The 26,812-nt window shown below is 45.6% G+C and overlaps 1 protein-coding gene across 2 annotated transcripts in view; it reads right to left on the bottom strand.

Moving 5' to 3' along the window:
• Positions 1-21,857, bottom strand: part of ZZEF1 (zinc finger ZZ-type and EF-hand domain containing 1) — a 77,887-nt gene extending 56,030 nt beyond the window's left edge. For both annotated transcript variants that reach the window (XM_035138951.3, XM_035138952.3), the window contains exons 1-7: positions 21,129-21,857; positions 11,558-11,702; positions 9,519-9,713; positions 8,433-8,604; positions 6,180-6,379; positions 3,472-3,682; positions 2,008-2,124 (exon numbers count right to left, since the gene is read on the bottom strand). In XM_035138951.3, the coding sequence (XP_034994842.1) occupies positions 2,008-2,124; positions 3,472-3,682; positions 6,180-6,379; positions 8,433-8,604; positions 9,519-9,713; positions 11,558-11,702; positions 21,129-21,695 (1,607 nt within the window). In that variant the 5' untranslated portion in view covers positions 21,696-21,857. The remainder of the gene's footprint in view (positions 1-2,007; positions 2,125-3,471; positions 3,683-6,179; positions 6,380-8,432; positions 8,605-9,518; positions 9,714-11,557; positions 11,703-21,128) is intronic.
• Positions 21,858-26,812: the final 4,955 nt, after the last annotated feature.

Here is a 26,812-nt window from a genome sequence, read left to right as displayed (position 1 = left end):
CTGCAGTTTCCATTGCGTCACAATGCGGTGGGGGAAACTAGGCCCTGGGGGGTTAATGTGGCCCTTCAAGCCTCTCCATCTGGCCCTTGGGACTCTCTCCAGGTCATGCCCACCACACCTCCCACCAGCCCAGTGATTTTGCCTGGCTAGAATGTGTGTTTGAATTGTGACAATGCCTCTTGCTTGTAAGGATGAAGGGTGGAGAGGGGTGTGCCAGTGTGTATAGAAACCAGCCTACAGAAGTAAAATTTACATTTGTTGTTTTGCACTCTTTTGCCTCTAGTCCTGCCCACCACTGGGGTGTGGCCCCCAGAAGGCAATGTGGCCCTCAGGCTGGCCAAAGTTCCTCATCCATGCTCTAGAGCACGGGTGTCAAACACAAGGCCCGGGGGCCAAATCCGGCCCGCCAGACCTTGTCATGTGGCCCGCCAAGCGCCCCAGCCAGCGGGACCCAGCCGACAAAGCGCCGACAAACAGCTGGGGCCTGAGGGGGGGTAGAAAGGCGGCCGGAGCAGCACTGCGTGGAGCGCCCCAAGCCACAGCAGGAGAAGGAGGCGGCAGCTTGCCAGGTCAGCGCCCAGCAGCGCCGCACGGAGAGTCCCGAGCCTCTGCGACGCAGCAGTGCTCTGTAGCACTTTGAATCCTCCTCCTCCTGCCACAGCTCGGCGCCTGGAAACAGCTGCTGCTGCTGCTGCTACTGCTGAAGCACAGACAAAGCACCCAGCAGCGCCGCGTGGAGGAGGAGGAGGATTCAAAGTGCTACAGAGCACTGCTGCGTCCCAGAGGCTCAGGACTCTCCGTACGGCGCTGCTGGGCACCGACCCGGCAAGCCTCCTCCTCCTCTTGCCTCACCTCCACCTCCTCCTCCTCCTGCCGCGGCTCAGCCTCATGAACGTGAGCTCAGCAGCGGCTCAGCCTCATGAACGTGCAACTCTGAGGCTTTACGCACGTCTCCTAAAATGGACACCCGCTGCCTCATGCTGCACGGGAAATGCTTTTTGCCCCTGGGTCCCTTCGCGCTCTTTTCTGGCGCTGAATCAAGGCGGCGACCCCCCCTTCCCTTTCTTCCTTCCTCTCTCTCGTTCTAATTCTTTCTTTCTCTCTCTACTTCCTTCCTTCTTTCTCCCTTTCTGTCTTCTCTCCCTCTTTCTTTTTCCTTCCTTCTTTATTCTCTTCCTTCTTTCCTACTCTTCTTTCTCTCCCCTCTTTCCTTCCTTCCTCTCTCCCTCCCACTCCCTCTTTTCTTCCTCCCTCCCTCCCTCCCTCCCCTCCCTCTCCCTCTCCTCAGAAACATAGGATGCTGCTTTATACTTCTGGCCCTTAAACCCTGGAACCAGGAGAGCAGCTCCAGTGAGTCAACCTCAGCCAGTCCCTTTGGTGAAGGGTGGTGGCTCACTGGCAGAACATCTGTCCTGCATGCAGAAGGACCCCAGCATCTCCAGGTACCAGTAGCTCTGCAAAGCTCCTGCATGAAACCCTAGCGAGCCTCCACCACCCAGTGCAGTTACCAAAAATCATTTTTCAATAAATTGTACAATAATTGTACATTTGAATATCTACTTGCCATTATTCTGACTATGTTTCTGCTTTCAGAGCTAGTTATTACTTACATTATTACAAAAAACAGTAATAATTGAATGCAGTGACAATAATTCATGATAATAAAGAGTGGACACACAGTCCTACAGATACAACCGGCCCTTTGAGGGTGACCAAACTGCTGATGCGGCCCCCGATGAATTTGAGTTTGACACCCCTGCTCTAGTCTAGGGATTTAACACGGACTTGATTTTTGTTTAAGCATGAGCTTGGCAGTCCTATGTGACATGCGGACAAGTGAGCGGAGACGCCATGGCTAAAATGTGCATGGGTTGCTCCGCCCACTTTTGCCTCTAACCCCACCCACCACTAGCATGCAAGCGTCCAGAAGGAAATGAGGCTGAAGAATGGATATTTGCTCCTGGTGTACCACTTATTTGCTGTATTTATGCTCTATTATGACCGCACCTGGTAATTCCCAGAAGAAAACTGTCCACTTCTTCCAAAACGTTGGGAGATAGGAAGCTTGAGAAGTCTATGGAGCCTGGTGACAAAGAAAGTGGCGGCATGTGCTGCAGGGCCTTCCTGGAGAAAGAAAAGGGAAGAGAGCATCCCATTAGAAACAATGGCAAGCAGGAAGTGCTGCTGGAAGTCCAGTGTGGACAAGGTTGCAACACAGCACATCATGGAGAACAAGATGCCAATGTGAGCGGCCCAGCTACGCCTCTACACGGTTCAGTTACATGTTTCCCTTTTAAAGCAATTGTTTGTCCACTGTTGTTATCGGCTCTTGAATAGAGGAAAAGCAATGCAAAATTCTAAACATATAAATAAAATTAATGACTATGCCTTAATAGTCCTGCCCTTGTCAGAGCTTTGCCTGTGGAAAATCTAGAAGGCTCCCTCCCTCCCTCTCCCAGACAGAGATAGAAAGATGGAGGGGATAGGTAAAAACTATTACACTCCTCTTTGCAGCGAAGAACAGTTTCCAAAGCAGCGTACAATTAAAATCCACACATAGGTGCGTTCTCTCTGTGTGTATGTTTGTTTGAAGTATTCTGGTCTTATCCTAAGGTAGCCTGCAGCCTTTTACCCTACTCCAAGGGAGAACGGTGGAAAAACAGTGAATCACACCCTTTGCTCCCGAGACTAATAGGAAATGGGAGTTGGGGGGGGGGGAATATGTACCTAGTTTTACAACAACTTTTAAGCTGCTGTTTCTAAAGCTGTGCATAGGAGACTCCTACACACAAAAAGACAGTGGTACCTCCAGTTACAAACTCCAGTTATAGAGCACTTCTGCGCATGTGCGAAATGCACAGAATACTTCTGCGCGTGCGGCGAAACCCAGAAGTATACACTTCTGGGTTTGCCGCGTTCACAAACCGAAAAGACGCAACATGAACCTAACACAACACGAGCTATGACTGTACATCAAAATGGAGGGGTTTATTTTTTTAAAAAAGTAACAAAACCCATCCCCTCCACCAAGGCAGAAACACGGACTATGAGTTGTATCCAATGCTAGCCCAACTCAGAGTAGACCCACTGAAAATAATGAACATGACTAACTTGGGTCCATCCACTGAAATTAAGTCTACTCTGAGTTAAGCATAGTTGGATACAACCCTGTAACATGAAAGGTTGATTTGGTGTGTCCCCTCCCCCCGCCGCCCTTATTTTTGTGAATGTAGTAGTTTAGCCCTTTTTAATTCTGAATTTAACCCACCCTAGGGCATGCTAGTGAAGGGTGGGCAGTGAATTTAAATAATAATAATAATAATAATAATAATAATAATAATAATAATAATATGTTAAGACCTTGAAAAAGCAACTCCTGACCAGATATAAGCATTGGTGTACACTCATAAGAAGGAAAAATGCAGATGGTAATGTAGCTAAGCAGAAAAAGGAAGGAGAACAAAAACTCACTGAGTATTTTGCAGGATGGCATGAACTATCGCAGGGTTGGTGTCCATGGACGCCGTAATCAGAGAGGTCAAAAGGGACCAGTACCAGATCGCCGAAGCATCGCAGACCGAGACACCCCCCTTCTTCACTCTTTGGTAGCCAATAGCCCTGAGCCCGTGGATTCTGGTGTCGCACCCATCGCTAAGGCAACGCTTGATATTTATCTGTACATCTGTCAAAAGCATCAAACAAATAATTTCTTCCAGCCATGGGCCAATTTTAAAAAAATGAAGTTCTACAACTCAAAGTGAAGCTGCTGATTGTCCAATAACGTTTAAGAACAGCTAACAGCACAAAACATGCTATACGTATGTGTAGCAGAACATCCTTTGCTGTACATTACCACCTCAACCCCTTTGAGCTATATTCCAAAAGCATTTTCTCCTGCAGTCTAGAACATGACTGCTATTCAGAGTACAATAAGCATGAATCAATAAACTCCTAGGTCTAGGTAATCGGTAGATTCTACAAGCTATTAAAGGAAAATATCAAGTGAGGGGAAGAAGGCCCATCATGAAGGATGTTGCTGCCAAAACAAGTTTATTTACTGGGGAGCAGAGAATGACACAAACAAGCTTCCTGTGCCAGGCCTGAAAACTTCCTGCACCGTCTTTCGGGTTCTCCAGAGCAGGGCAGCTGTAAAACAAGCATAGCTAACTGCCAAGCCACAAAAATGAAGGCGGACCTAGTGGCAGGAAAGCTTAAATTATTGGCTGGGAATCGTATACCAGATTCAGAGTCAAAACAGACATGCGGTTATGCATAATTTGAGATTTCAACTAGGTCTAGCACTTCCACATATTTTAAATAAGATTTGGCATCCCTTTATTACATATACAGCACAAGCATTATTTTCAAAAACAACCCTCATCACGTGCCTGGCAAATCTAGAACTATATGTGAAAATCAATTAACACAAATATTCTTTCTTCTATGTGAAGGCAACTTTTATTCTCTCTTTTTTTCTTTCATGACTTTGTTACTTAACCCATATGTATCTGTACTTATTCTATGTGCCTATCTGGGTATTTTGTTTTTCATCTGTTGTTGTCTCGGTTTTATAAACATTGTAAAATGAAATAAAAATTATTTACCAAAACAAAAACAAAACAGACAGGAGGGGAATCCTTATGTCTAAATCTCCCCATAGAGGTCTTATTTTTCATTTAATCCTAGTCTTCATCTGATGCATCAAACCAGTTTATCTTTTAACTACAGTGGTACCTCGGTTTTTGAACATCTCCGTTGTCTAACATTTCAGAACCTGAAAGTAAATGCTTCCATTTTCAAACATGCCTTGGAAGTTGAACAGCCTCTGCTGCGAGTTTTTCAATTTGCTCAACTGCATTTGCAGCCAACCCTTTGCGCCTCGGTTTTTTAACGTTTCGGAACTCGAACGGTCTTTCGGAACAGATGCTAGGGCACATCTCTCTACTCTCTCCATTTTCCTCCCCGCCCCCTGCCCTATTGCACAATGCTGGCGTGTAATTATCCATGTTGTTTATCCTGGCACTTCAAAAGTCCGTGGATCAGGCCACGTTTCTTTTCTTTTTTCTTCTCCCCCCCAAAAAACTTACAAACCTCTGTATTAGGGAGTCCCACGAATATCCAGAAGCCACTCCTATTTTTAGGTGGCAACATTTCTCTCCCAAATTCTCTTCCAAAATGGTAGCCAGTGTGATGTAGTGGTTTTGAGTGCTGGACTAGGACCTGGGAGAGAAAAGGCTTCAAATTGCCACCCGGCCATGAAGCTCACTGGGCGATCTTGGGCCAGTCACGGCTCTTTGCCCAGTCTACCTCACAGGGTCGTTGCAAGGATAAAATGGGGAAAGAGGGATGCACACCATCTTGATCTCCTTCAAGGAGAGGCAGGATACCATTGTATTAAATCAGTAATTAAAACAGATTGACACTCAACTAGCTTAAGTGTGTGATCTGTATTATATACAAGGGTAGTTCTGGCTTTAATGTGCTTTAAAAACAACAACTCTCCTATTCCCTGAGCAAGTCAGAATTCCAAATTCAATTCTAGATAATGAACAAACCTGCAATCATGCAAACCACAATAATTGGGGGGGGGGCTGTCAAAATGTCCGAGAGAACCATAGGTAACTTGCTGAGGTGCATTGTGCATTTTAAGCCAGCCATGGCATTCACGGGTTTGCATGGGAATTAGGATAATACAGACACTGAATCTTGCCTGAAGAGTGATGTTCACAAGACATCCGATTTCAGTGGTTTCCAAGTATTAAGCTTCACCTTTCTAGTGGCACAGTTATATACACACTTGGGGCATTAAAACCTATCAATCTGAACTCCAACACTCTTTTAAATAATTTTTCTAGCTGAACCCTAGAACCTGCACTCAGATTCAAAGGCTTGGCCCCAGAACACATGAAAACTGTCTCTGAGCATGGGCATCCACAAATATTGAGAGCTCAACATCTAGAGATGTAGGCAAAAGTGTCTATGTGGGGTTTCTTGTCTGTTTGGTGGGCTGATTGTAAGTCACTTTGGGTTGACCTGGGTAACCCAAACTTCCCAACCCAAAGAACTGCTTCCCCCGCCCCCCTTTTACCTTTCAAGCCATTCAGTTAAAATATATTTTGTTTTATTTAAAAAGAGAGAGAGAGAGAGAAGAAACACCAATTGTATTGTTATTGACTCACACATCTGACTAATGTTAGCGTTTTCCAACAATGTCACATATCCGGTAACATTGCTGGGAATGTGAACATCGCGGACCTCCTGGAGATTGCTGGCGGTCCTTCCAACAGCTACCGTAACCTGCTGCGGCATGTAACTCTGGTCGTTGGCTGCGACTGCAATCGAGAGGTGCCTCAGAATGACGTCCGGTTTCATCTTTAAACTGGAAGGCAAAGAGATTTCATTGGGAATGTGGGGGGTGAGAACAGGAGATTTTGTGGTGCCTTACGCCAACTTGAGCTTGCCCGACTTGCACTTATTCAGTAAAGAACACATTTATAAAAGGATGCCATGCTTATGTATCCATTGGGCCATACATATCGCACCAGTCCATGATAAAGATCAAACCCAAGGCAGCTTACAATTAAAACAGAAATCATGAGAGAATTAAAGGCAAAGGCTTGCATCCAGCATTAGTCATGCCTATTAGGTCTTCTGGGCAGAACTTCGCTTGAATCACCCTAAACCAGGGGTCCCCAATCTAAGGCCCGGGGGCTGGATGCGGCCCAATCGCCTTCTAAATCTGGCCCGCGGGCGGTCCAGCAATAAGCATGTTTTTACATGAGTAGAATGTGCCCTTTTATTTAAAATGCATCTCTGGGTTATTTTTGGGGCCTGCCTGGTGTTTTTATATGAGTAGAATGTGTCCTTTTATTTAAAATGCATCTCTGGGTTATTTGTGGGGCATAGGAATTCGTTCATTTATTTTTTAAAATATAGTCTGCCCCCCCCCACAAGGTCTGAGGGACAGTGGACTGGCCCCCTGCTGAAAAAGTTTGCTGACCCCTGCCCTAAATCTAATAATAAAACAAGCAGCACATTAAAAACTTTATCAACAGTTAAAATCACAAGCAAGTTTACACTGGCTGTCCATCTATTATCAGGCCAGGATCATGTCTTAATTTAGAAAGCCCTTAGCATCTTCGGCCCAGGGTACTTCAGGAACTGCCATAAGCTTAATAATATCCCAGGTTGGTCACTGAGATCATCTGCATGACTGTCATTGGTCATTCCCCAAGTTGGCAAGGCTCATTTGAGAACAACAAGGAACCAAGCCTTTCGTGTAATCTGCCCAGCTCTGTCGAAACCTCTGTCACTAAAGATTCAGCAGACACCATCTGTTTCAACTTTTAAATGCCTGCTGAAAACTTTTTTATTCCTTCAAGCTTATGCAGGTGTCAGGGAGCCTCCACCTCTCCTGCTGACCAGCACAGTGCCCAGTGAGAGCAGCAGCAGCTGGTCAGGTGGGGGGGGAGTTAGGGGGATGGAGGAGAGAGGGCTCAGCGATGCTACAGAGCCCTTGCACCGCCCCTGCCAACAGGCTGAGGGGACGGGGCAGCCACTTCCGTCACCCCAATTAAGGCACGGTACTAAGCGTAAGGAGGGGAGGCGGCGTTTCGGGGTGCCCAAGCTCTTATGCTGGTCACGTAACAGGAAACATCCACTCCCGGATTCTGCGGGTGACTAGGTCATGTTTCTTGGCGTCTCTGCACTGCAAATACTATGCACAATAAACCTGTTAAAGACATGGCATCTTTACTCAAGAGTAGCCACACTCAAGCCCTGACAGCAGGCAATTAAGAATATATCTTTCCACAATAGTTATCTGATTTTAACTTTTCAATATGGTTTTTATTGTATGGTTTCATGTGTACTTGTTGTGAAACACTTTGATATTTTCTTTATGTATTAGCGGTACAGAAATATTGTTATAAAAATAAGTAAACAGGAGGAAGAACCATAGGAAAACATAGTGGTAGAAAAACCTCCTGCAGAAAGTCTTTCACATCACTGTTGTTTATCCATGCCGTAACCCTAGTGGGAGCAATCTAGCTTTTGACAGTTAAGGTATTTTGTTTTATGGGACCCACCCCTTCTGTTCAAGAGAAGCTTCTGTTTTGGTTGAAATGGTTTTACTTGCTTTTATAACCATATGTTTAGATAGTTGTAACCCATCCTGGGGACCTTATGGTGAAGGGCAGCTAAGGAATTTTATGAGTAAATGAAACAAACCACAGTTCCTAGGCTCAGAATTAAGTCCAAGCCAGGGATAGTGGTTGGAGTCCAACATCTGGGCAGAACCACAATACCTCTCTTCTACATGCTTGAGAGTCTTATGTTAACCAGTTTCCATCCAAGTCAAACAAAGAAGAGGAACGTTCTGCTCTGGAAATCCCAGAAGCCTTGTTAATAATGAAATTCAGCCTGTCACTTACCGTATCCAGTGTGACCGAGCACTCCCGTCAGACTGCCAGAAGGATGAGGTTTCTCCATTTGTCATTTTGTCAATGTCTGCTGAATTGGAGGAAGTTTCTATGTGAGTGTAGCACTTTGAAACTGATTTGAGCTTGTCTAATTCCTGGTTTCCATTTAAATCACTCGGACATTCTGTAAAGAGATTGGAAGCAGCAGCAAAGACAGGTTAAGTAAAAACATTCATACCAGCATAATGACTTCTGCTTTCCTCTTCCTCCGTGACCCCAACTTTCATGGCAATCTACGAGACCTTTGAGGAAGTGATTCTCTTTCATTTCCTTGCAACACACTCATTGAGAATTTGGCTAGAGGAAAGGCAAGTAGCCTCTCTCGCCTCGTGTTTCCTTTTCTCTTTTTTTTAAGGGCAGGTATTGAACTGGCATCCAAATATTACAAGCATCATCCACAGACTTAACTTTTAAGCAGACTGTGTGGATTTGGCTTCTGGTTTCTTTAGATCCTTTCCCCTCTTTTGTTGGGAGCTCAGTCGCGCAGGTTCACTATTAAAGGACTTATAGAGCTGCCAACCCTTAGGGAAGCCCTCTCTGAGTTCCCGCATGAATTACTAATCTGGGCACATCTGAGTGATTGGATTGGGGGGGGGGGTGCCCAGAGCAGACACTCATACAGCATTGCAACAGGCAGCCTCCTCTGAAGGTAGGTAATTCTGCTACGCCTCTGTATTCTGAGTGACTGAATGACCCACATCACAACCTATGGAGAACAATTACAGGTGCCTAGTGAAGGGTGATCTGGAGAAGACAAAAAAAAAGGGGGGGCGCACCCATAGTGACAAAAATGCCACACGTTAGTGAAATCAGAATTTAAACATGGTTCAAATAAGAGAGGCATAGATTAGCATCTCCACCTGCAGAGGAGCTTTGCCTCCAAGCACGCCTTGATACGGAACTGCTCAAGAAATTATCCTGACATGGATATTCAGAAGATTGAGGGGAAACACAATTAAGATTAGAATTGCACCTCAGTGGCTGGCCCTGATTATAAAACATTTTAGGTGAGAAGAGGACAAATCCAACTTCCAATACCTTTTTCTTTTAGGAGGAGTCGGTCTAAAGAGTCCTTCAGTACGGAAGATCGCATGGTGCAAATATTGTTGAAGTACTCCAAGACTGGATATGGGATGACTGTGCTGGCGATACGGTGCCGGTGCAGGAACCTCAGGATCATGAAAGCGTGGAGACTAAGGCGCTCGTTCAACTCTGAAAATATGTCTACAAAACCTTGAGACAGAAAGGGAAAGGCGCTTAATAAGGTGCATACATATTTTGGTAGAGACAGAACATTTCCTGCTTCAGTTAATTAAGTGGCACTTATTTCGATCATTCGACTGGCCAGAACAGGAACAGAGGAATCGGTCGCCCCTCCAGATGTTGGTCTACAACTCCCATCATGATGGGAATTGTAGTCCAACAACATCTAGAGGGCCACAGGCTCCCAATCCCTGGGCAAAACATGAGATTAGTTAAATAAACCCCACTCTAGTCACGACTTAAGTGCTTCCAAACTATGCTAGTGGAAGGGGGGAAAGAAGCAGCAGTGCCCCTAAGAAAGTAACCATATGAAGCTACTGATAATTAAAACCAGAGTGTGAGGAGAAGCATATTCAATCAGTGTAAGTGAGGAAGCAGATTTGGCCCCAAGGAACAGGCTGATTGATGGCTTAACTCCTAGCTGCCAAGTTTTCCCTTTTCTCGCGAGGAAGCCTATTCAGCATAAGGCAATTTCCCTTTAAAAAAGGGAGAACTTGGCAGCTATGTTAACTGTGTGTGAACCAAGTAATCACTGTATCCTAAACTACTGAAACTGTTTTGATATAATCCCTACAGAATGGTATGAGCTGGTAGTAGCATTTTCCCATGATGTATGATCCTGGAAGTTTCTGGGACTTGGCATGGCACTTGTTTAAAAATCCTAGTCCATTCCTAGGTTTGGGGGATATGCTTATGAACATGGGTGCAGAATCTCCCAAAATCTCCAGTGTTCAGAAACTGGGAGTAGCCACACTCTTTATGACTACTGTATCTGTTCCTTACTTGGTACCTTGAACCATATCCTTAACCTCTTCTCGCTGCGAAAGACTGCTAAGACCTCCTTCAACTCAACTATGGGGCTCAAATAATGCACACAAACTAGTGAAACACGATGGGGGGGGGAGAGACCCGCATATTCTGTTCTTTTCTCAGACCTTTTCCTAGCATGGAACTCACAGCCCTCTCGCAGGCTGCCTGAGGTTTTTTTCCAGATTTAACAGTTTTCATATATTTTAGACATTGGTGTGGTGCAGTGGCTAAGAAGCTTGAGCTACGAAGCAGAAAATTGCTACTCTGAATCTTGCCTCTTCTAGAAACTCAGTGTGGACCTTCAGTAAACGTCAATCTCCCTCTATCAACATTGATCTCCTATCTGTAATATGGGGTTTATACTGGCCTTACCTTAGCAAGACTGTGAAAGCACTATGAGTACTTTTATACCCCGACTGTTTATTTTGGGTGTGCCCAAACAAAGCTACTAGAAACCTCGCAAAGGTTTGCCACTGCCTCATGAGTCATGACCATGCACTTCTCAGGAAAACACGAGCAAGTTAACATGACAGCTCCTGAGTAAACAAGTGATTAAAAATGAACCCCTTGAATGGTTCATGGTGAAGTTAGCAAAGGTGATAGAATTGCACACTTGAGCTAAGTGTGATGCCCAATCCAAGATTCCTTCTGCTATTGGATACGTTAGTTTTCGCCAACCTGGTCTTATCCATATGTTTTGGACAACTCACATAGCTATAAATCAACTGGAGAATGTGAAGCTGCCTTACAGTGGCAGAAGAACCATCCTGTGTTTACTAGGGAGAAAGGCTCACTGCAAAGTCTCTCCCAACCCTACCTGGAGATGCCAGAGGTTGAACTTGGGACCTTCTGCTTCCTCTACCATCGAGCTATGGCCCTTCTTCATTTGCTCTAACACCGGGCACCTTCCCAGGGAGTTATTGTCATGCTATCTTAAGTCTGTGGCACCTTGCATTAAGATAAATCCACAGAAGCCATCTCCCTTCTTCCTTCCCATTTCTTACCTGGAACAAGCGAACAAGCCTGCAGCTGCCTGATCACATGACTAAGCTCCCCTTGAAGATTTGCTCCGCTGGAGTTCTTGAGAGCCTCCAGCATGTTCTCCACATCCACTGTGCCATCACCCTCAGGATCAAACTGAGCAAAAGCCTGAAGGGGAAGAAAAAGAAGATCAGCAGTTAGATTAGCAAAGAGGGGAGATCCCCGTTTTATCATGCCCACTGTCAACGGTCTTTAACTATCTCAAATGGAAAAAAGCAATTTTGCCATAGGTATAGCACACTGGCTATAACTTGATTTAGAAGTTAATCAATCACCTACAGTGAATACTCATCTGATACTCTCTAGATCATGGGTCCCGAAACTAAGGCCCGGGGGCCGGATGCGGCCCAATCGTCTTCTCAATCTGGCCCGCGGACGGTCCGGGGATCAGCACGTTTTTACATGAGTAGAATGTGTCCTTTTATTTAAAATGCATCTCTGGGTTATTTGTGGGGCCTGCCTGGTGTTTTTACATGAATAGAATGTGACCTTTTATTTAAAATGCATATCTGGGTTATTTGTGGGGCATAGGAATTCGTTCATATATTTTTTCAAAATATAGTCCGGCTCCCCACAAGGTCTGAGGGACAGTGGACCGGCCCCCTGCTGAAAAAGTTTGCTGACCCCTGCTCTAGATGCAGCTGGCCTTTAGTGTGGCGACACTTTGAATTCCCTTCCATTATATCTCGTTATTGTCTTTTTTGGCATCTAAACAGACCTTTAGCTCTGTTGGTATCTGTGGGATTGATTCTATGCATACAGTGTTGTTTTTTCAACGGTTTATATATATAATTGGCTTTTAAAGCGGGCAAACGCACGCGCACACCACTTGTTTTAACTTGTGTTGCCTTTTTGACCATTGCCTATGGGAGCTGTAGCTGAGTCAGAGAAACAGCAAGTAGTTCAGAGATACCCTCCGAGTCCATGGTTTCAGCAGAGATCTGAAATGAGCCCCAAAACTAGTAACAGAATCTCACTGGTCGTTTATCAGTTATTGCTTTAACACAATCTTAGACTGGACATGATGGTCTGTTTTCTTGAGCTAGCTGGAATATCAGTATGCTCCTGCAAACCTATTAAAAGTAGTAATTAACCAGTATTCTCCCAAGCTGCTATGGCACTAAGGTCCTGCTTTGGGGTTTTCTACAGGCATCTGGTTGGCCGCTGTGATAACAGGATGCTGGACTGAACGAGCCACTGGCCTGATCCAGCAGGCTATTTTTATGTCCTTAGGAAGGACATTCTTTTTTAAGGTATCAATTTTAGCTTGTTCTACTTTAAGTCTATAAACATACCTGCAGTGTTTCTTATGTAAGCAACAAGGTTGCTTGCTTTCACCAACTAAAGCTAGTTTCCCTTCTGGTCCTTTAACTAATCTGTGATGGCCAAAGGTATACACATGGCATCAGCTTAAAGGCTCAAGGCCTACTTGTTTGAGCTAAAACAGCCATTTGAAAAAAGGGCAAAATACTTTCTTTCCATGCCTTAGATTATGCCAGCCCATTTTGTACAACTGACTGTAACTTGTTCTACACACTGTTGCGTGTGCATCATTGCTGAGCATGCTGCTTGTAAATGGATATGGATTATCCTCGTTTCAAAGGTCAGCAGTGAAAACACTAGTCACATGCTTAACCACAGCATGGGAGGACAGACTATCTGTTGGCAACCAGAGTGGTGTTTGGCTAAGTTACCTCCCAAGTAGCACCATTTAAACAAAGCTGGCCAGGTGCCTTGTTTGCTGTGTACTACTGTCAACAAGTACATCCAATCCTAGTTTGCATGAAAAATTATTGTGATTTGTAGCTAGCTTTAACTGCAGAGACAGGGAAGTCAGTGCCATTTAGCTCTGGAAGCATGTGTATTTACCTGCTCTGCAGTTGGGCTATAACCTTATTTGAACATGTACTCTCTTGGTGAAAGGCAGGGAACAGTTGCTAGGGGAAGTGTGTGCACCTGTCCCTTCAGTTCAGCCACAATACTCTCTCTTGATATAAATTTGCTGAGCTGAAGCCATGTGGTGATGGATTTGCTGGCTGATTTCTGGGGTGCCAAAGACCTCAGAAGTGACAGGTGTTTCATTTTAACATGGTGAATGCATCTTCCAATTACTGTCCTACATTGGTTGACAGTTTGTTTCCATGCCTGATTCAAGGTGCTCACATTCTAAACCCTAAGCAATGTTGGTCCCAAATATCTGAAAGACCGCCTCCTTCCCTACAGACCTGCCTGGATGTCAAGCTCAGTAAAAGGGTCCCCTTGGAAGCTCCACCACCCTCAGAAGGTTTTTTGAGGGGAGCGGTGGCCCAGGAGAAGCCATTCTCTGCTGGAAGGCACTAAACTGTGCAATTCCTTCCGCGAAGAAATGTGTCCAGCCTATTCAGTATACAGCTTTTGGTAAAGCTTTCCCCCCTGACCTTTGATACCTGAGATATGAGTTGCAGGACCCACCCTATTCTAGTGAATGTAGTCTGTTTTAACTGTTTTTAATTCTGACTTTTAAATTGTTGTAACCCCCCTGGGACCTGCAGGTGAAGAGCAGGTAATGATAAAAGTAGGTGTGATTGTAAGTTTTTGAATTCTCGCCATCGGTCTCAGATTGTGCCCCTATATAGCACAATCAGAAGTCAGGCAAAATTATTATGGGCATGAGTGGTTGATTGGTAAAGGTGTTGTACGAGGTCAGGAAGGCTTCCACTGGTTGTGTGAATGGATAGAGAGGAAGGTTGTGCAAACCTTATGCTTTCATGTTGGTTAGGAGTTTACATCATGCCACCTTGGCAGCATTATGGGCTGAGCGAAGTCCGGCTGCTCAGCCTCACTCGCCTCAGAGCTCCTCAGTGTGTCTGACAACACCAAGATCAAGTGGGGGAAATGCTCCCTGAATAAACCTGACACCAAGTTATTTCTGATTATATGTACAAATCTTTTTGAGTACACTTGTATATGACTGTTTACACAAATCCATTGAAAAAGCAACATCTATGTGCATGTGCTCTCCTCTACTGTCTCTGTGGGGTGTGGGTTGGTCCAGGGAGAGGGAGACCAGACGTGAGCAGAGGAGCTGGCAGTCATGGCATTTGATAAAAAATTCTAAATGTGCTCACAGGCCTGAAAAAGTTGGTGCCTGCTGTCAATACTATAGTCATCTTAATACTGTGTGGACCATATTAGAAGCTCTTGTGAGGAAGAACAGTTCCAAATAAATTGTTAATAGACAATAAACAAACAAAAGATGGAAGAGGAAGAAGATGGGCTCAGGAGAGATTTGTGGAATGAAAGGTCTGAGGGAAGGCTTCCGGGTTCAGCGCCAGCGCCGATCGGCGGGGTTTCGTCTCGTCTCCGAGACGGCCCGTCCCTGCTAGGAGTGGGGAGGGCAGCGAGAGCGACGCTGCGCCCCTTAGAACCTCGGGAAGGGCGTCCCGGGGGCAAATTTGCTCGGCACAGCCCCAATCCGGACTCCCCAACCCTTCGGCTAGCTCTAATAAGAGCTCCGGAGCGAGGAGGGTAGAAGTCGCGGGGGCCATTTTGAGCGGCAACGTTATTCTAGCAGGGAGAAGCTTCAAGCCGAAGGCGGAGAGCGCTGGATTCTTCCGAAAATAAAACGATTGGAAACAGACTGTAAGTAACCTCACGATTTGGATTATAAAACAATTTGGATCTGGGAGAGAGGGGAGAAAAGAGGAAGCCACCCCCCCCCACGGCAACAAAAGAGACAGTAAATAGAAACCCGAAGCCGTAAACAGAAGATTTGCAATTCAAAAGGATCCCTCAAAGGCATCAAAGAGAATCTCCCCTTTGATGCAGGGTGAAAGGGGAGAGAGACTGTGGTTGTGAGTGCCCTGCAGCAAGAGGTAAAGACTAAGAAAAACCTTTCTTTTCCTCGGGAGCCGGCAGCCCAGACAACCCAGTGAGTTGATCAGGATTTATAAGTCAATTTTTATTTCACTTTGTATTTCTGGACTTTGTGGAATTTCTTTTTTGGTCTAAATGTTTGTGAAATGTGAGTTCGAACTTTATTGTTAATAAGACTTGAAGAATGCAGCCAGTTTGTTAAAATGGAGTCGAGAAAATAAACTGTGATCATATTCCACCCCACGTGACAAGTTTTGACCTTGGCAGGATTGAACTATGTCAACAAAAAAGTGTTCCCCTGAGTTCCAGCGGTCTGTTTTGACCTTAATGTGGGAAACAAGAATAGAATTATGTCAAGAGGAGACACGACGGCAAGAGTTACAGCAACAATTTCAGATGGTGATGGCAGAATATGATTTTTTAGAAGATGAAGCTTTTGACACTGAAAAAGATGAATGTGAGAATGACAATGATGGTGACTGTGATTTGGAAGGAAAAGAGGAAGATGAGGACTGTGATGATTCAACACAAAATGAAGCACACCACGAAAAAAATGATGACTTTACTCTACAAAAAGTTGGATGGAGTGCCCTGCCTTTGAGGGGGGCACGATTGGTATTACTGGAACTCCAGAACGCCCACAGGGAAGAAGGAAAAAATATGCAGAGAAGAGAAGAAATTCAGGGGTCCCGTATGGTGGCCTGGATGGCAAAAGACTGTAAACAGGGGGTGGGGTGAAGGGAAAGTGATGTTGTGATTATAAGGATGGATTAACAGGTTTATAACTGGTCTGCTGATTATGGAATTTGCTGGATTGGGGGGGTGGAGCCGGTAATCGGGGATGTAAGGTTAAATTGAGAATAGTTATAGTTTTAAAAGTGAATGGATTTTGGAAAAATGTGAAAATATGGAGGCTTATAGAGGGAGTAAAAATTAGGCACGGGAAGATAAAATGGGAGTTTGATTTTTCAGTGATTTGAATATTAGATGAAAATGTTAACAATTGATTTATAAGTTGTATAAGATACAAAGGTGTATTTTTATAAAGTAAGAAACTGTTGCAGATGATAAAAAAGGGATGAAAACCGGGGAAGGGGGGGAGGGGAATCCCACAAAATATGGTTTTACAATTATGAATGTAAGAAAAAATTTTCTGTTTTGTATTGTTTTTTTCTCTTTTTTTGCCCTTTCTTTTTTCTCTTTTTTCCTATTTCTATTTTTCTCTTTTTTTGGTATGACAATAGATGGTTGGATGGATGGCCTCCTGCGTACTGCCCTGGTTTGCTGGAGCTCCCTGGTGGCAGGGGGGGGCTTTGGGGTCAGGGGAGGGGGAGGAGGACAGAAATCCAAGCATAAAATGGACCATCTCTGACTGTTCACATACATGGGATACTTCTGTGGCAGGGGAGGACCCATGTGGGTGGGTAGGAAGGAGGTGGAAAAGGTGTTTATGTATGTACCGTTTTTTTTTTTGTATTTTGTAAAATTAATAAAAAGTATGTTTATAAAAGAAAGGTCTGAGGGAAAAGGAAGAGAGATGTTTTCTCCACAATGTCTATCTGTGATGCCATGTGGGAACACCCCAAACTTCTCCACTGATCCTTGGAGTTGGCTAGTCAAGCCACCATCAATCACCCCACCCAGATTGTCAAATGACACACTCCAACTCATGGGAATGAACAAGTGCCAGAGACTCAAAGTATACAGAATGCTGTACGGAGAATTCTTCAGAGCTGGAAGCATCCTGAGGCTCAACCTCTGAAGTGGTGCTCATCAACCACATGCAGGTTTACAGACTCAGCTAAAGTAACTTGGGCTCCTGAGAAGTGAAGTTTTTTCTTCTTTAAAAAATGAATAAATCTCTGCATATATTATTTGTGCTCAAAATTTCAAATAAATATATGAAATGCACAAGCAAATCATCTGGGACAAAAAAACCCACAAGTGGAGCTTTGACCCAAGCTTGCACGTGGCAGAGCTTCAGAGCCAACACACCCCTTTTTCCATCCACTTAAGCAGGAGGAATCACTGTTCAAGGGCCCACCCAGGCAAAAGCACTTCAGGAGGGTGCAGAGCAGGGGCAGTGAGGAGTGTGGCCTGGGTATGAGGCCTGACCTGCAGAGAATTCTGAGGGTTGAATAAAGAGGCCTGGAAGGCTGTGTCTGTGGTCCTCAAGAGCATATTTGCAAGTGAACAAGGAAGTGTTGCAAAAAGGCAGAGAGCTCTGTGCATTGTTAAAAGCCTAAGGGCCAGCAAAATCAAACAGCTTCCCTGCCTGAGCATCAAGTCATGTTTCTTAACAGGGTGTTGTCCCCTGAACCTTTGCCCTGAAGTGTTCCCTTTCTCTTCATACTATCACCATTGCATGTTACATAAAGGTGAAACTGTCCACACCCACTCTAAAGGCAATGTACGGTAGGTGTTTGCAGGCTCAAAGCAGGCATTTTTCAATCAGCCCTTGAACTGCTTTTTGCATTTTCCACAACAACTGCTTGGATGTGTATTAATTTTAAACCAATTCTCTTCCATTTTCTGCCTCATATAAAACACACTGAGGAAACAGATACTGTATTCCAAACTAAAACAACCCCTAGCATCACTTATGAAAAAAACAACCAGCATCTGTTCTCCCTTGTAGGCAAACATTGTCATGAACCCTGTTAAAATGAAAGGAGAAGGATTATTTAATACTTCCCATAATTAACTGTCTGTGAAACCAATGTCCCATTCTACATGCATTGCCCCATTTGACATCTCACACGCTTGTGAAGTCCTATACAGCAGAGGAGAAGCACAAAATTCAATCTGGGTTCTTATGTAATAATAAACTCAGTTTAGAAACTCCCCTAATTCCCAGTATAACATTCTGTAACTTCTAACTTCCTTTCATGAGCAGCAGCTTCTACAAGAGATTGTAGGATGCCTTTTAAGGACAGGAGTTAAAAGCTCCAGCGTATATGCTTCAAAACCACAGACACTCCTTTTGATTGGAAGAGGGCACTACATTTAACAGCATGGGAAAATATATCCTTTGGGTCATGCTTTCAACAGAACTGCATATTATTAATGGACATGGGTCATATGGGGAAAAGGTTGCTTGGAAACAAGTACTGGACCAAAATGTGCAACGTCAGTATTGCAAGTCTCCAAAACACATTCAACCAGTGCACTACCCTTATCATTTTATTCCCTCCTCTCAACCCCATATTTATGCTAATTACCACAGATTCCATTATGCTACTTCAATAATCTGAAGCATTTGTAAATTCTGATTCTCATATTGGTAACTTCTAAACCAGGCATAGGCAAACTCGGCCCTCCATGTTTTGGGACTACAACTTCCATCATCCCTAGCTAACCGGACCAGTGGTCAGGGATGATGGGAGTTGTAGTCTCAAAACATCTGGAGGGCTGAGTTTGCCTATGCCTGCTCTAAACCATCACTGGGGAGCCTCAGAGCTCAGGGCCAAATTCTCTGTGGCCCCTGCCAACAGCAGCATCTTAAATCTGCTTCAATAGGCCACACAGAGCCACTGCTGCGGGAAGGAGACCCAGGTTCACACCTGTCCACCATCAGCTCAGGGCTCACAAGTCATACTCTTACCCTAAGATGCATATCTGAAAATGCAGCAGCCCACCACAGAAGATGGTTGTTGAGTAGACAACACAGGTAAAGTAATATAAAGCATTTCACCAAGCCACAGAACTGCCATACAAAACTGTTAATAGCAATACTTTCATCTCCAATCCATTCCTGGGCAAGACTCAATAAACACATGGGAGCTCACTCCCAAGTTTCCATAGAGCTGAATCGCAAGGCTACAATCCTACAGTGTTGTACGGTTCCTAAGAGGAAGCCCTGAAGTGAACACAATAATCTTTGCTGTAGAGCCCACTCTGCAAGAGGAGGTTGCTGTCCTGCCTTGTGCATTCCCTGAAGGAGAAACCCTAAACTGAACATATTGGAGCTTACAGGTGAGTAAATACTTGACACAGGAGAGCACTGCAAGGCCGCAGCTGCCATCCCTGAGCACCCTTCCCTGGGGAGTTAAGGCCCCAGAAACACGGAGTAGTTCAGTTCCAAGTATACATGCATGCAAATAAACAAACGGAACCCAGTCACAATATGTTAAGAAGTAGAACACACGAGGAGGGGGATAAGTGATAGAGGGTTTTTTTAAAAAAAATATTTGTATCTTCAACTTTTCAAAGTTGCATTTTTTTTAAACTTGAATTTTGAATTTGTTTGTGAACCTCTCTGAGCTGCTTTGGAGACCTTTTTTTGGCAGAAAGATGGCACAGATATAAACTCTAACAGCACAGAGAGGCCTGCACTGCAAGCCTGCCATCCTACTTTGCTTGCTTCCTAAACACAAGAACACTTACTTGGGAGTAAACACCACAGAATAGTGCATTGCAAGGCTGCCCTCTCTACTTTGCATAAGAGGAAGTGCCAGAACCAAACACAGCAAGTATTACATAAGGGTGCACTGCAAAGCTGCTGCCCTTGGGCACCTTTGCCTAGGGCAGCAAACCCTACCAAGCAGAGATTGGCCCTCCACCCTTCCTTTTGGGTGCATAGGCTATGCTGCTCAAACACACTTATGTAGATGCAATCCCCTCAAACAGAGAAAGCTGCCATGTTGAATCAAACCACTGGCCCATTTGGCTCTGTATTTTCTACAATGACAAGCAATGGTTCTCCGGGATTTCACTCAGAAAGGGGGGTCTCTTTCCCAGCCCTATCTGGTGATACCATTGGGAATTGAATTTAGGAGCAGGTGCTCTGCCACGAAAAGGTGATCCTTTGCTTAAAAGTAAAACAAGATTCTAGTCCTCATTTTTCTGAACAAAGAGCTGATTTAAAGAGGAATGTACAAAGCTGCCTTATATTGACAGTTCGTCCATCCAGCTTAGTATTCTGGACACTGACTAGCAGCTGCTCTCCAGCGTTTCAGGCAGCGTTTCAGTCTTTCTCCAGCCATATCTAGAGATGCCAGGGACTGAACCTTGGACTCTGCACGCAAAGCAGGTACTCTAACAGTGCTTCAGGTTTAAGTGCAGTTTGGACCAGGATCTGCAATAGCTAGATTCAGAAAAGCTTTCTCCTTAAACAGCTGGAGGGGATGTGTGACATGTCAAGAAGGAAATGCCTTACTTGTGAGTGGTGGTGATAAACATGACATCTGTATAGCACTATCAGATTGCTCTACCATTTTTAGGGATTCTAGTCCTCATTATTCTAAATAAAGGTCTAGTTTAAATAATAACATAACAAGCTGCCTTATACTGAGCCCATCTGGCTTTGTATTCTCTACAACTATTTGTAGCGGCTTTCCAAGGTTTCAGGCAGGGAGCCTTTCCCCAGCCCTGCTGGGATATGCCAGAGACTGAACGTGGGACCTCCTGCACACAAATATGATGCCCCACCACTGCCCTGTGCACTTTGCCCTAAAAATAAAGCAAGACTCTAGTCCTCGTGATTTCAACATAGGCTGCTTCAAACAGGAACCTAGGAAGCTGTCTTATACCAAGGTAGACCTCCGGGGTCCACCTACAGGCGGTCCCCCCCCCAGCCCTGCCTGGAGATGCCAAGGGCGGAAAGTGGGGCCTCCGAAGCACCTGCTCCACGCACTGAGCTGCCACCCATTTCCTCATGGGGGGGGGGCTCCCGCTCACCTCCTCGCTCCTGGCTCGTTCCTCAGCGGCGGCGGCGGCGGCTTCCCCTCCACTCCCGCCTCCTCCCGTGGCGGCTGCCCCGGCGGCGGTAGCTGCCCCCGCTGCTCCTCCTCCGCCTCCTCCTGGCGTCGGCCCGGCGCGCGCCTCCAGGGCCTCGCAGAGCTGCTCGAGGCTGACGGCGTGCTCCCCGCGGCCCAGGCGCTCCTCCAGCCAGCGCACCAGGGCGGCATGGTGGCGGGACAGCAGCGGTTCAGCTGAGGGAGCCTCGCGCAGGCGGGCCGCGGCCTCCTCCCTCAGGCGGGCCTGGCCGAGCAGCACCGACGCCGCCGGCAGCAGCGGGGATGGGGACGGCAGGGAGGCCGCCGACGGAGGCGCCGAGGGCCGGGCGGCGGCGGCCGGAGAAGAGGAGGACGAGGAGGCCGCCGCCGTCTCCATGGCGCCCGGCGAGGAGGCCTCCCTGGCGGCGCTGCCGCTATTCCGGGCGCCTCCTGCGGCGGTGGCGGCGTCGCAGGGCACCGTTTCCTCCTCTTCTTCCTCGCCCTCGCTGTGGCTGCCCACGTTCCCCATGGAGCGCTCGAGCCCGGCTTCCCTCTGCCGGCCGCTCCTCCTTCAGCTCAACCCTGCGGCTTCCCTCAGGCCGCCGAACTTCCGCCAAGGAGGCGTCGCAAACGCCCGCTCGCTTAGCGGCCGTTTTGCGTCACCCGGCCGCAAAGCAGCGCCGGGGACACTAGCGCGCGTTCAGAAGGGCTCGGTGTGGCGCTTCGCTTGGGGGGGGGGTCGTGCTTTGCGGCAGCGTCGCGCACGCAGTCCTTCTAGGGAGCGGAAGGAACCGTAGCCTCTATGGTTCGGAATATTGCGGCGGCCGCTTTAACAGCCCCGCCGCCAAGAATTACAGTAAATACAGAATGGGAACGGCCCCCTGGTATCGCTTTACGGCAGTGTCGTAAACCAAGCCTCTATGCTGTAATAGGCATACAGTACAGTTTTTATTAAAAACATAGGAACAGGTTTTTTTATGTATTGGTATTTTTTCTTATTTTTTGGCGTAAAAAGGGAGAAGTTTGTTTATCGCAAGAGATGCATCATATGTGTGTAATGCTTTACAAATTTGTTAATAAAGATTATTTATTTATTTATTTATTTATTTATTTTAAAAAAACATAGGAAGCAACCTTATACCAAGTCAGAGAATTAGTCTATCTAGCTCATTATTGTCTGCACCATTTTGGGCCAAGTCTGAGGGCCACATTCCCTTAAGAGGGCCACATTCCATTGTGGGCAGAGCGAAAGGCAAAAGTGGGCGCATATGCAAATTTTGCACTTGTACAATAGGCTAGTTTCTACATACATGCCTCTTTGATTATGATTATTACTGTAATTGCATTTATAGCCCACCTTTTTCTCCAAGGTCAAGTTAACATACAGAGTTCTCCACCTCATTTTAGTCTCCACAACAACCCTGCGAGGTAGGGCAGGCTGAGGGGCAGTGACTGGCACCCAAGGTCACTCAGCCAGCTTATGGCCAAGTAGTGGATCTGAACCCTGGTCTCCCCCAGGTTCTAGCCTGCCCCTCTTTAACCATTACCACAAGGATTCTGAAATCCTTCCTCTATCCATCCAGGCAAACGATTCAGTGTCACATTTCAAGGACTCATTCCAGCCAGGCAAAAGGACTCAAGGAGGGTGCAAAGCACAACCCAAAAGCTGTCAGAGTCGGAGAACAAGCAGGACCGAAGAGCAAGACCACAATTGTTGCTTATTCGGAGCATCTGGTAACACCGCTGCTCATCCCAAAAGACTCCCAGAGTGGCTTACTACAGTCCGTTGAAAACCACACAGCCCCTGTCTGGCAAACTTACAATATAAAACAAAAAAGCCCACAACACACAAGAGAAAGGGGGTAGGTGGGGGTGGGGAGAATAGGGTGGAAATCAAACTTGGCCATCAGTTCCTAAAATGACTAGTTGGCACAGTTCTGAGCTGGGAGGTGTTGTTGTTGTTTAGTCGTTTAGTCGTGTCCGACTCTTCATGACCCCATGGACCTTGGCACGCCAGGCACTCCTGTCTTCCACTGCCTCCCGCAGTTTGGTCAGACTCATGTTCATAGCTTTGAGAACACTGTCCAACCATCTCGTCCTCTGTCGTCCCCTTCTCCTAGTGCCCTCCATCTTTCCCAACATCAGGGTCTTTTCCAGGGAGTCTTCTCTTCTCATGAGGTGGCCAAAGTATTGGAGCCTCAGCTTCACGATCTGTCCTTCCAGTGAGCATTCAGGGCTGATTTCCTTAAGAATGGATAGGTTTGATCTTCTTGCAGTCCATGGGACTCTCAAGAGTCTCCTCCAGCACCATAATTCAAAAGCATCAGTTCTTCGGTGATCAGCCTTCTTTATGGTCCAGCTCTCACTTCCATACATCACTACTGGGAAAACCATAGCTTTAACTATACGGACCTTTGTCGGCAAGGTGATGTCTCTGCTTTTTAAGATGCTGTCTAGGGAGGTGCCCGGGGTATTTTTGGCAGAGCTGAGGCATGCCTCCCGTTGCTCCAGCACTAGAGCTCTCTTAGGCCTTGCTGCTCAAGCAGAATCCTAGGTGGCAGGAGAACACTTTTTTATCCCCCTCCCAGCCCAGGAGGAGCCAATGGCCACCATGGGAGAGCCAGCCAGCGGGGCAGGTTCTTCCCTGAGAAGCTGTAGTGGCACTGCTGGCCACGTGGGGCAGTGGTCAGGCAGCTCCCGGCGCTTTACTGAGAAGCTGCAATGATGCGCCTCACCACTTGGGGCACTGCACAGCCGTTCCCGATACTTTTAACAATTTCTAACATTTTCCTCCTCGCTTATTCTAACCTCGGTTACTGACTGTTCAGGGGGTGGGGTAGGTGTTACAGGGCAGATTTGGCATCGAACTGGGCTGTAAACCGTTAAAACAATGGCCTTGCTGGGTATGCCAAAGCTTATCAAAGCTATTGGTCATAGAAGGGTCCCTAAGAGTCATCTAGTCCATCCCCCTGCAATTCAGGACCTTTGGCACACAGTCCCCCATCCAGTTTGAAACCATGCCAGACCCTGCTTAAGCTTTGCAAATGTGCTAGCAATTTGACCACCAGGGTCAATCTAATTCTGTTATAAACATGACTTTACTTAAATTACAGTATTAAAGGATAACTAGTTTTGATCCATGTTTTTAAAAGCATTATACTGTATGTGGCTATATCATAAGCATAAATGTATCTAATAAACATTAACTTGCTAGGTTACCAAATACTGTACAGAAGTTGGCCCTACTGCTGCTGCTTATTCCTGCTACATTAGGGATGCAAACTTATTAAAACCATGTATTTTTAATTATGATAGTGGATGAGATTAGGGAGGAATGCTGTTTCTGGCCAGAGAGACTCAGGATTGTGTATATAGGTGTTATACAGGTGAAACTCGGAAAATTAGAATATTGTCGATAAGTGCATTTATTTCAGTAACGCAACTTAAAAGGTGAAACCAATATATGAGATAGATGCATGACATGCAAAGCAAGATATGTCAAGCCTTTATTTGTTGTAATTGTAATTATTTGTCGTTAGGAGGGTCAATTATAAATGGAATGTCATTAATGAAATGCCATAGCGATGTTTATTTTTGTATTATTGTAACTATTTGTTTGATTACTGTGGAATTTCTAAAAGAAAGCATTTGTAAAAATTAAAAGAAAAATTAAAAATAATATGTTGCATTACTGAACTAAATGCACCTTTCGACGATATTATAATTTTCCGAGTTTCACTTGCATACACACACAGAGAGAGAGAGAGAAAGAGAGAGATCTGTGTGAACTTGAATCGCTTTATCATTTGTTAATTTTATATGGGCTATTAGTTCCCACAGTAAATTACTGCTTTGACTAAAATCTAATAAAACCAATCTGATTTTGTCATGTGGAGGCAGAACTGGTTTGTCCTGGATTCCAACAGTGCCCCTTTGTGGGAACAGGAGTTCACAGCATGCTCATTTATTTATTTAATGTACTCCAGATCAGGGGTTCCCAACAAAATTTTCTCGAGGACCCCTCATCGAGCCGCTATTGTGACAAGGACCCCCATTAATTCCTAATTCTAAAATTAAAAAGTGAGAGCCAAATTAAGAGTCTTTTTATATTTTATATTTATACTTTTTTTACAGTTACAACAGAGTACTCCATCCGTATACAGTTAGTTTTAATTTTCAGTTCTTAATGAGATGAACCACTTTTTAACCAACGGTCCATTTTTAACTACGCAAACTGTAGCTTCCACGAAAAACAACGCTTTGTTTACAAACACTACTGTTTTGCAAAGAGGCAGCGCGCGCCAGGGAGGAGGGAGGGGAATGGAGAAGACAGGGTACCTGCGCAGTAGCGCACAAATGAAGCCGACGTGCACAAAGCATCTTGAGGTGAGCGTTAGTAGAATGCGCGCGCTGCCTCTTTGCAAAACAGTAGTGTTTGTAAAGCGCCACCTAACGGCATACAGCAGAACTACTGCCTCTATCTAATTCTAGTTTTGCGCTAGACTCTGCTCATGCAGGAAGCGACCAAAACAAAAAATCTGTTATCATACGAAATATATTTAATATATTTTTTATTCTAATAGCATCTTGCGGACCCCTCTGGCATAGCTCGCGGACCCCTGGGGGTCCGCGGACCACCTGTTGGGAACCACTGCTCCAGATAATTTTCCAGAAGATAGGAAAAATATACTCTTGTACGCCTGCGCAGCAGCTAGGCTTCTCATTGCCCAGAACTGGAAAGGTGAAAAAATTCCAACAATTCTTGAATGGCAAGAAAAGCTGGTAGAGTTTATGAATCTCGCCAAAATGACTGCTGCAATTAGGAATATTCCCAAACAGAAGTGTAAAGCTGAATGGAAGTATGTTGAGGACTATTTGATCAAAGAGGATATGAATATTGAATTGGTGATTTGCTTGAATTGAAAGAAAAGTAGGGTAATATAGAGAATCTATGTAAATAATAACTTAGATAAAGCTGTCACGGCTAAAAATTGGCCGCTGTTTCTTTAATGCTGGGGGAGCTGAGTCAGCATGAGTCAGCGGCCTGGGCCTGCAGTGACTCATGCAACCTTTCACCTAATTGCATTGTACCAGTATATATGTTAGTGGTGTTTGCTGGGGTGTTGGTTGGTTGGAGCTGGTGGTGTTGATGTCTGTATAGTTAGTCGTTCTGCAGTTAAAGGCTTTTAAGAATAAAAGCAGAATATACTCTGCAAGGACACTCTTTTCGTGGAGTCTTTTGTGCCAGGCAAAGCAGGTCAGAAGGTTTGGCCATATTTTTCAAAACACTGACAGGTTATGGGCCCAGTGTTTCTGAGCATGTGCAGAGTGCAAAACGACTGACAGCATCTCAGCGGGGAGCTGGTGAGTCCTGGTGGTGCATTGAGCCAGTGGCTATGCCTTGGATCAGTTGGTGACAAGCTGTAACTGTCTGCAGCGACGCTGGAGCGGCAAGAAGGCACCCAGCATCGGCTACTGGAACAGCTTGACTCACTACAGGACCAGGGCAGGCGACTCACAGAGCGGCTACATTGGTTGCAGAGCCAGGTGGAACCTGAGGGTCAACAGAGGCAGCAGCTAGAAGCCGGTGAGTACCAGCCAGGACCATCCAGTCGGACTCTAAAGAGAGAGTCTGGAGAGATTGCT

The sequence above is a fragment of the Zootoca vivipara genome, chromosome 14 (assembly GCF_965207765.1).
Source record: "Zootoca vivipara chromosome 14, rZooViv2.hap1.1, whole genome shotgun sequence".
NCBI classification, from domain to species: Eukaryota; Metazoa; Chordata; class Lepidosauria; order Squamata; family Lacertidae; genus Zootoca; species Zootoca vivipara.
This window is presented reverse-complemented; position numbering and strand designations above follow the sequence as displayed.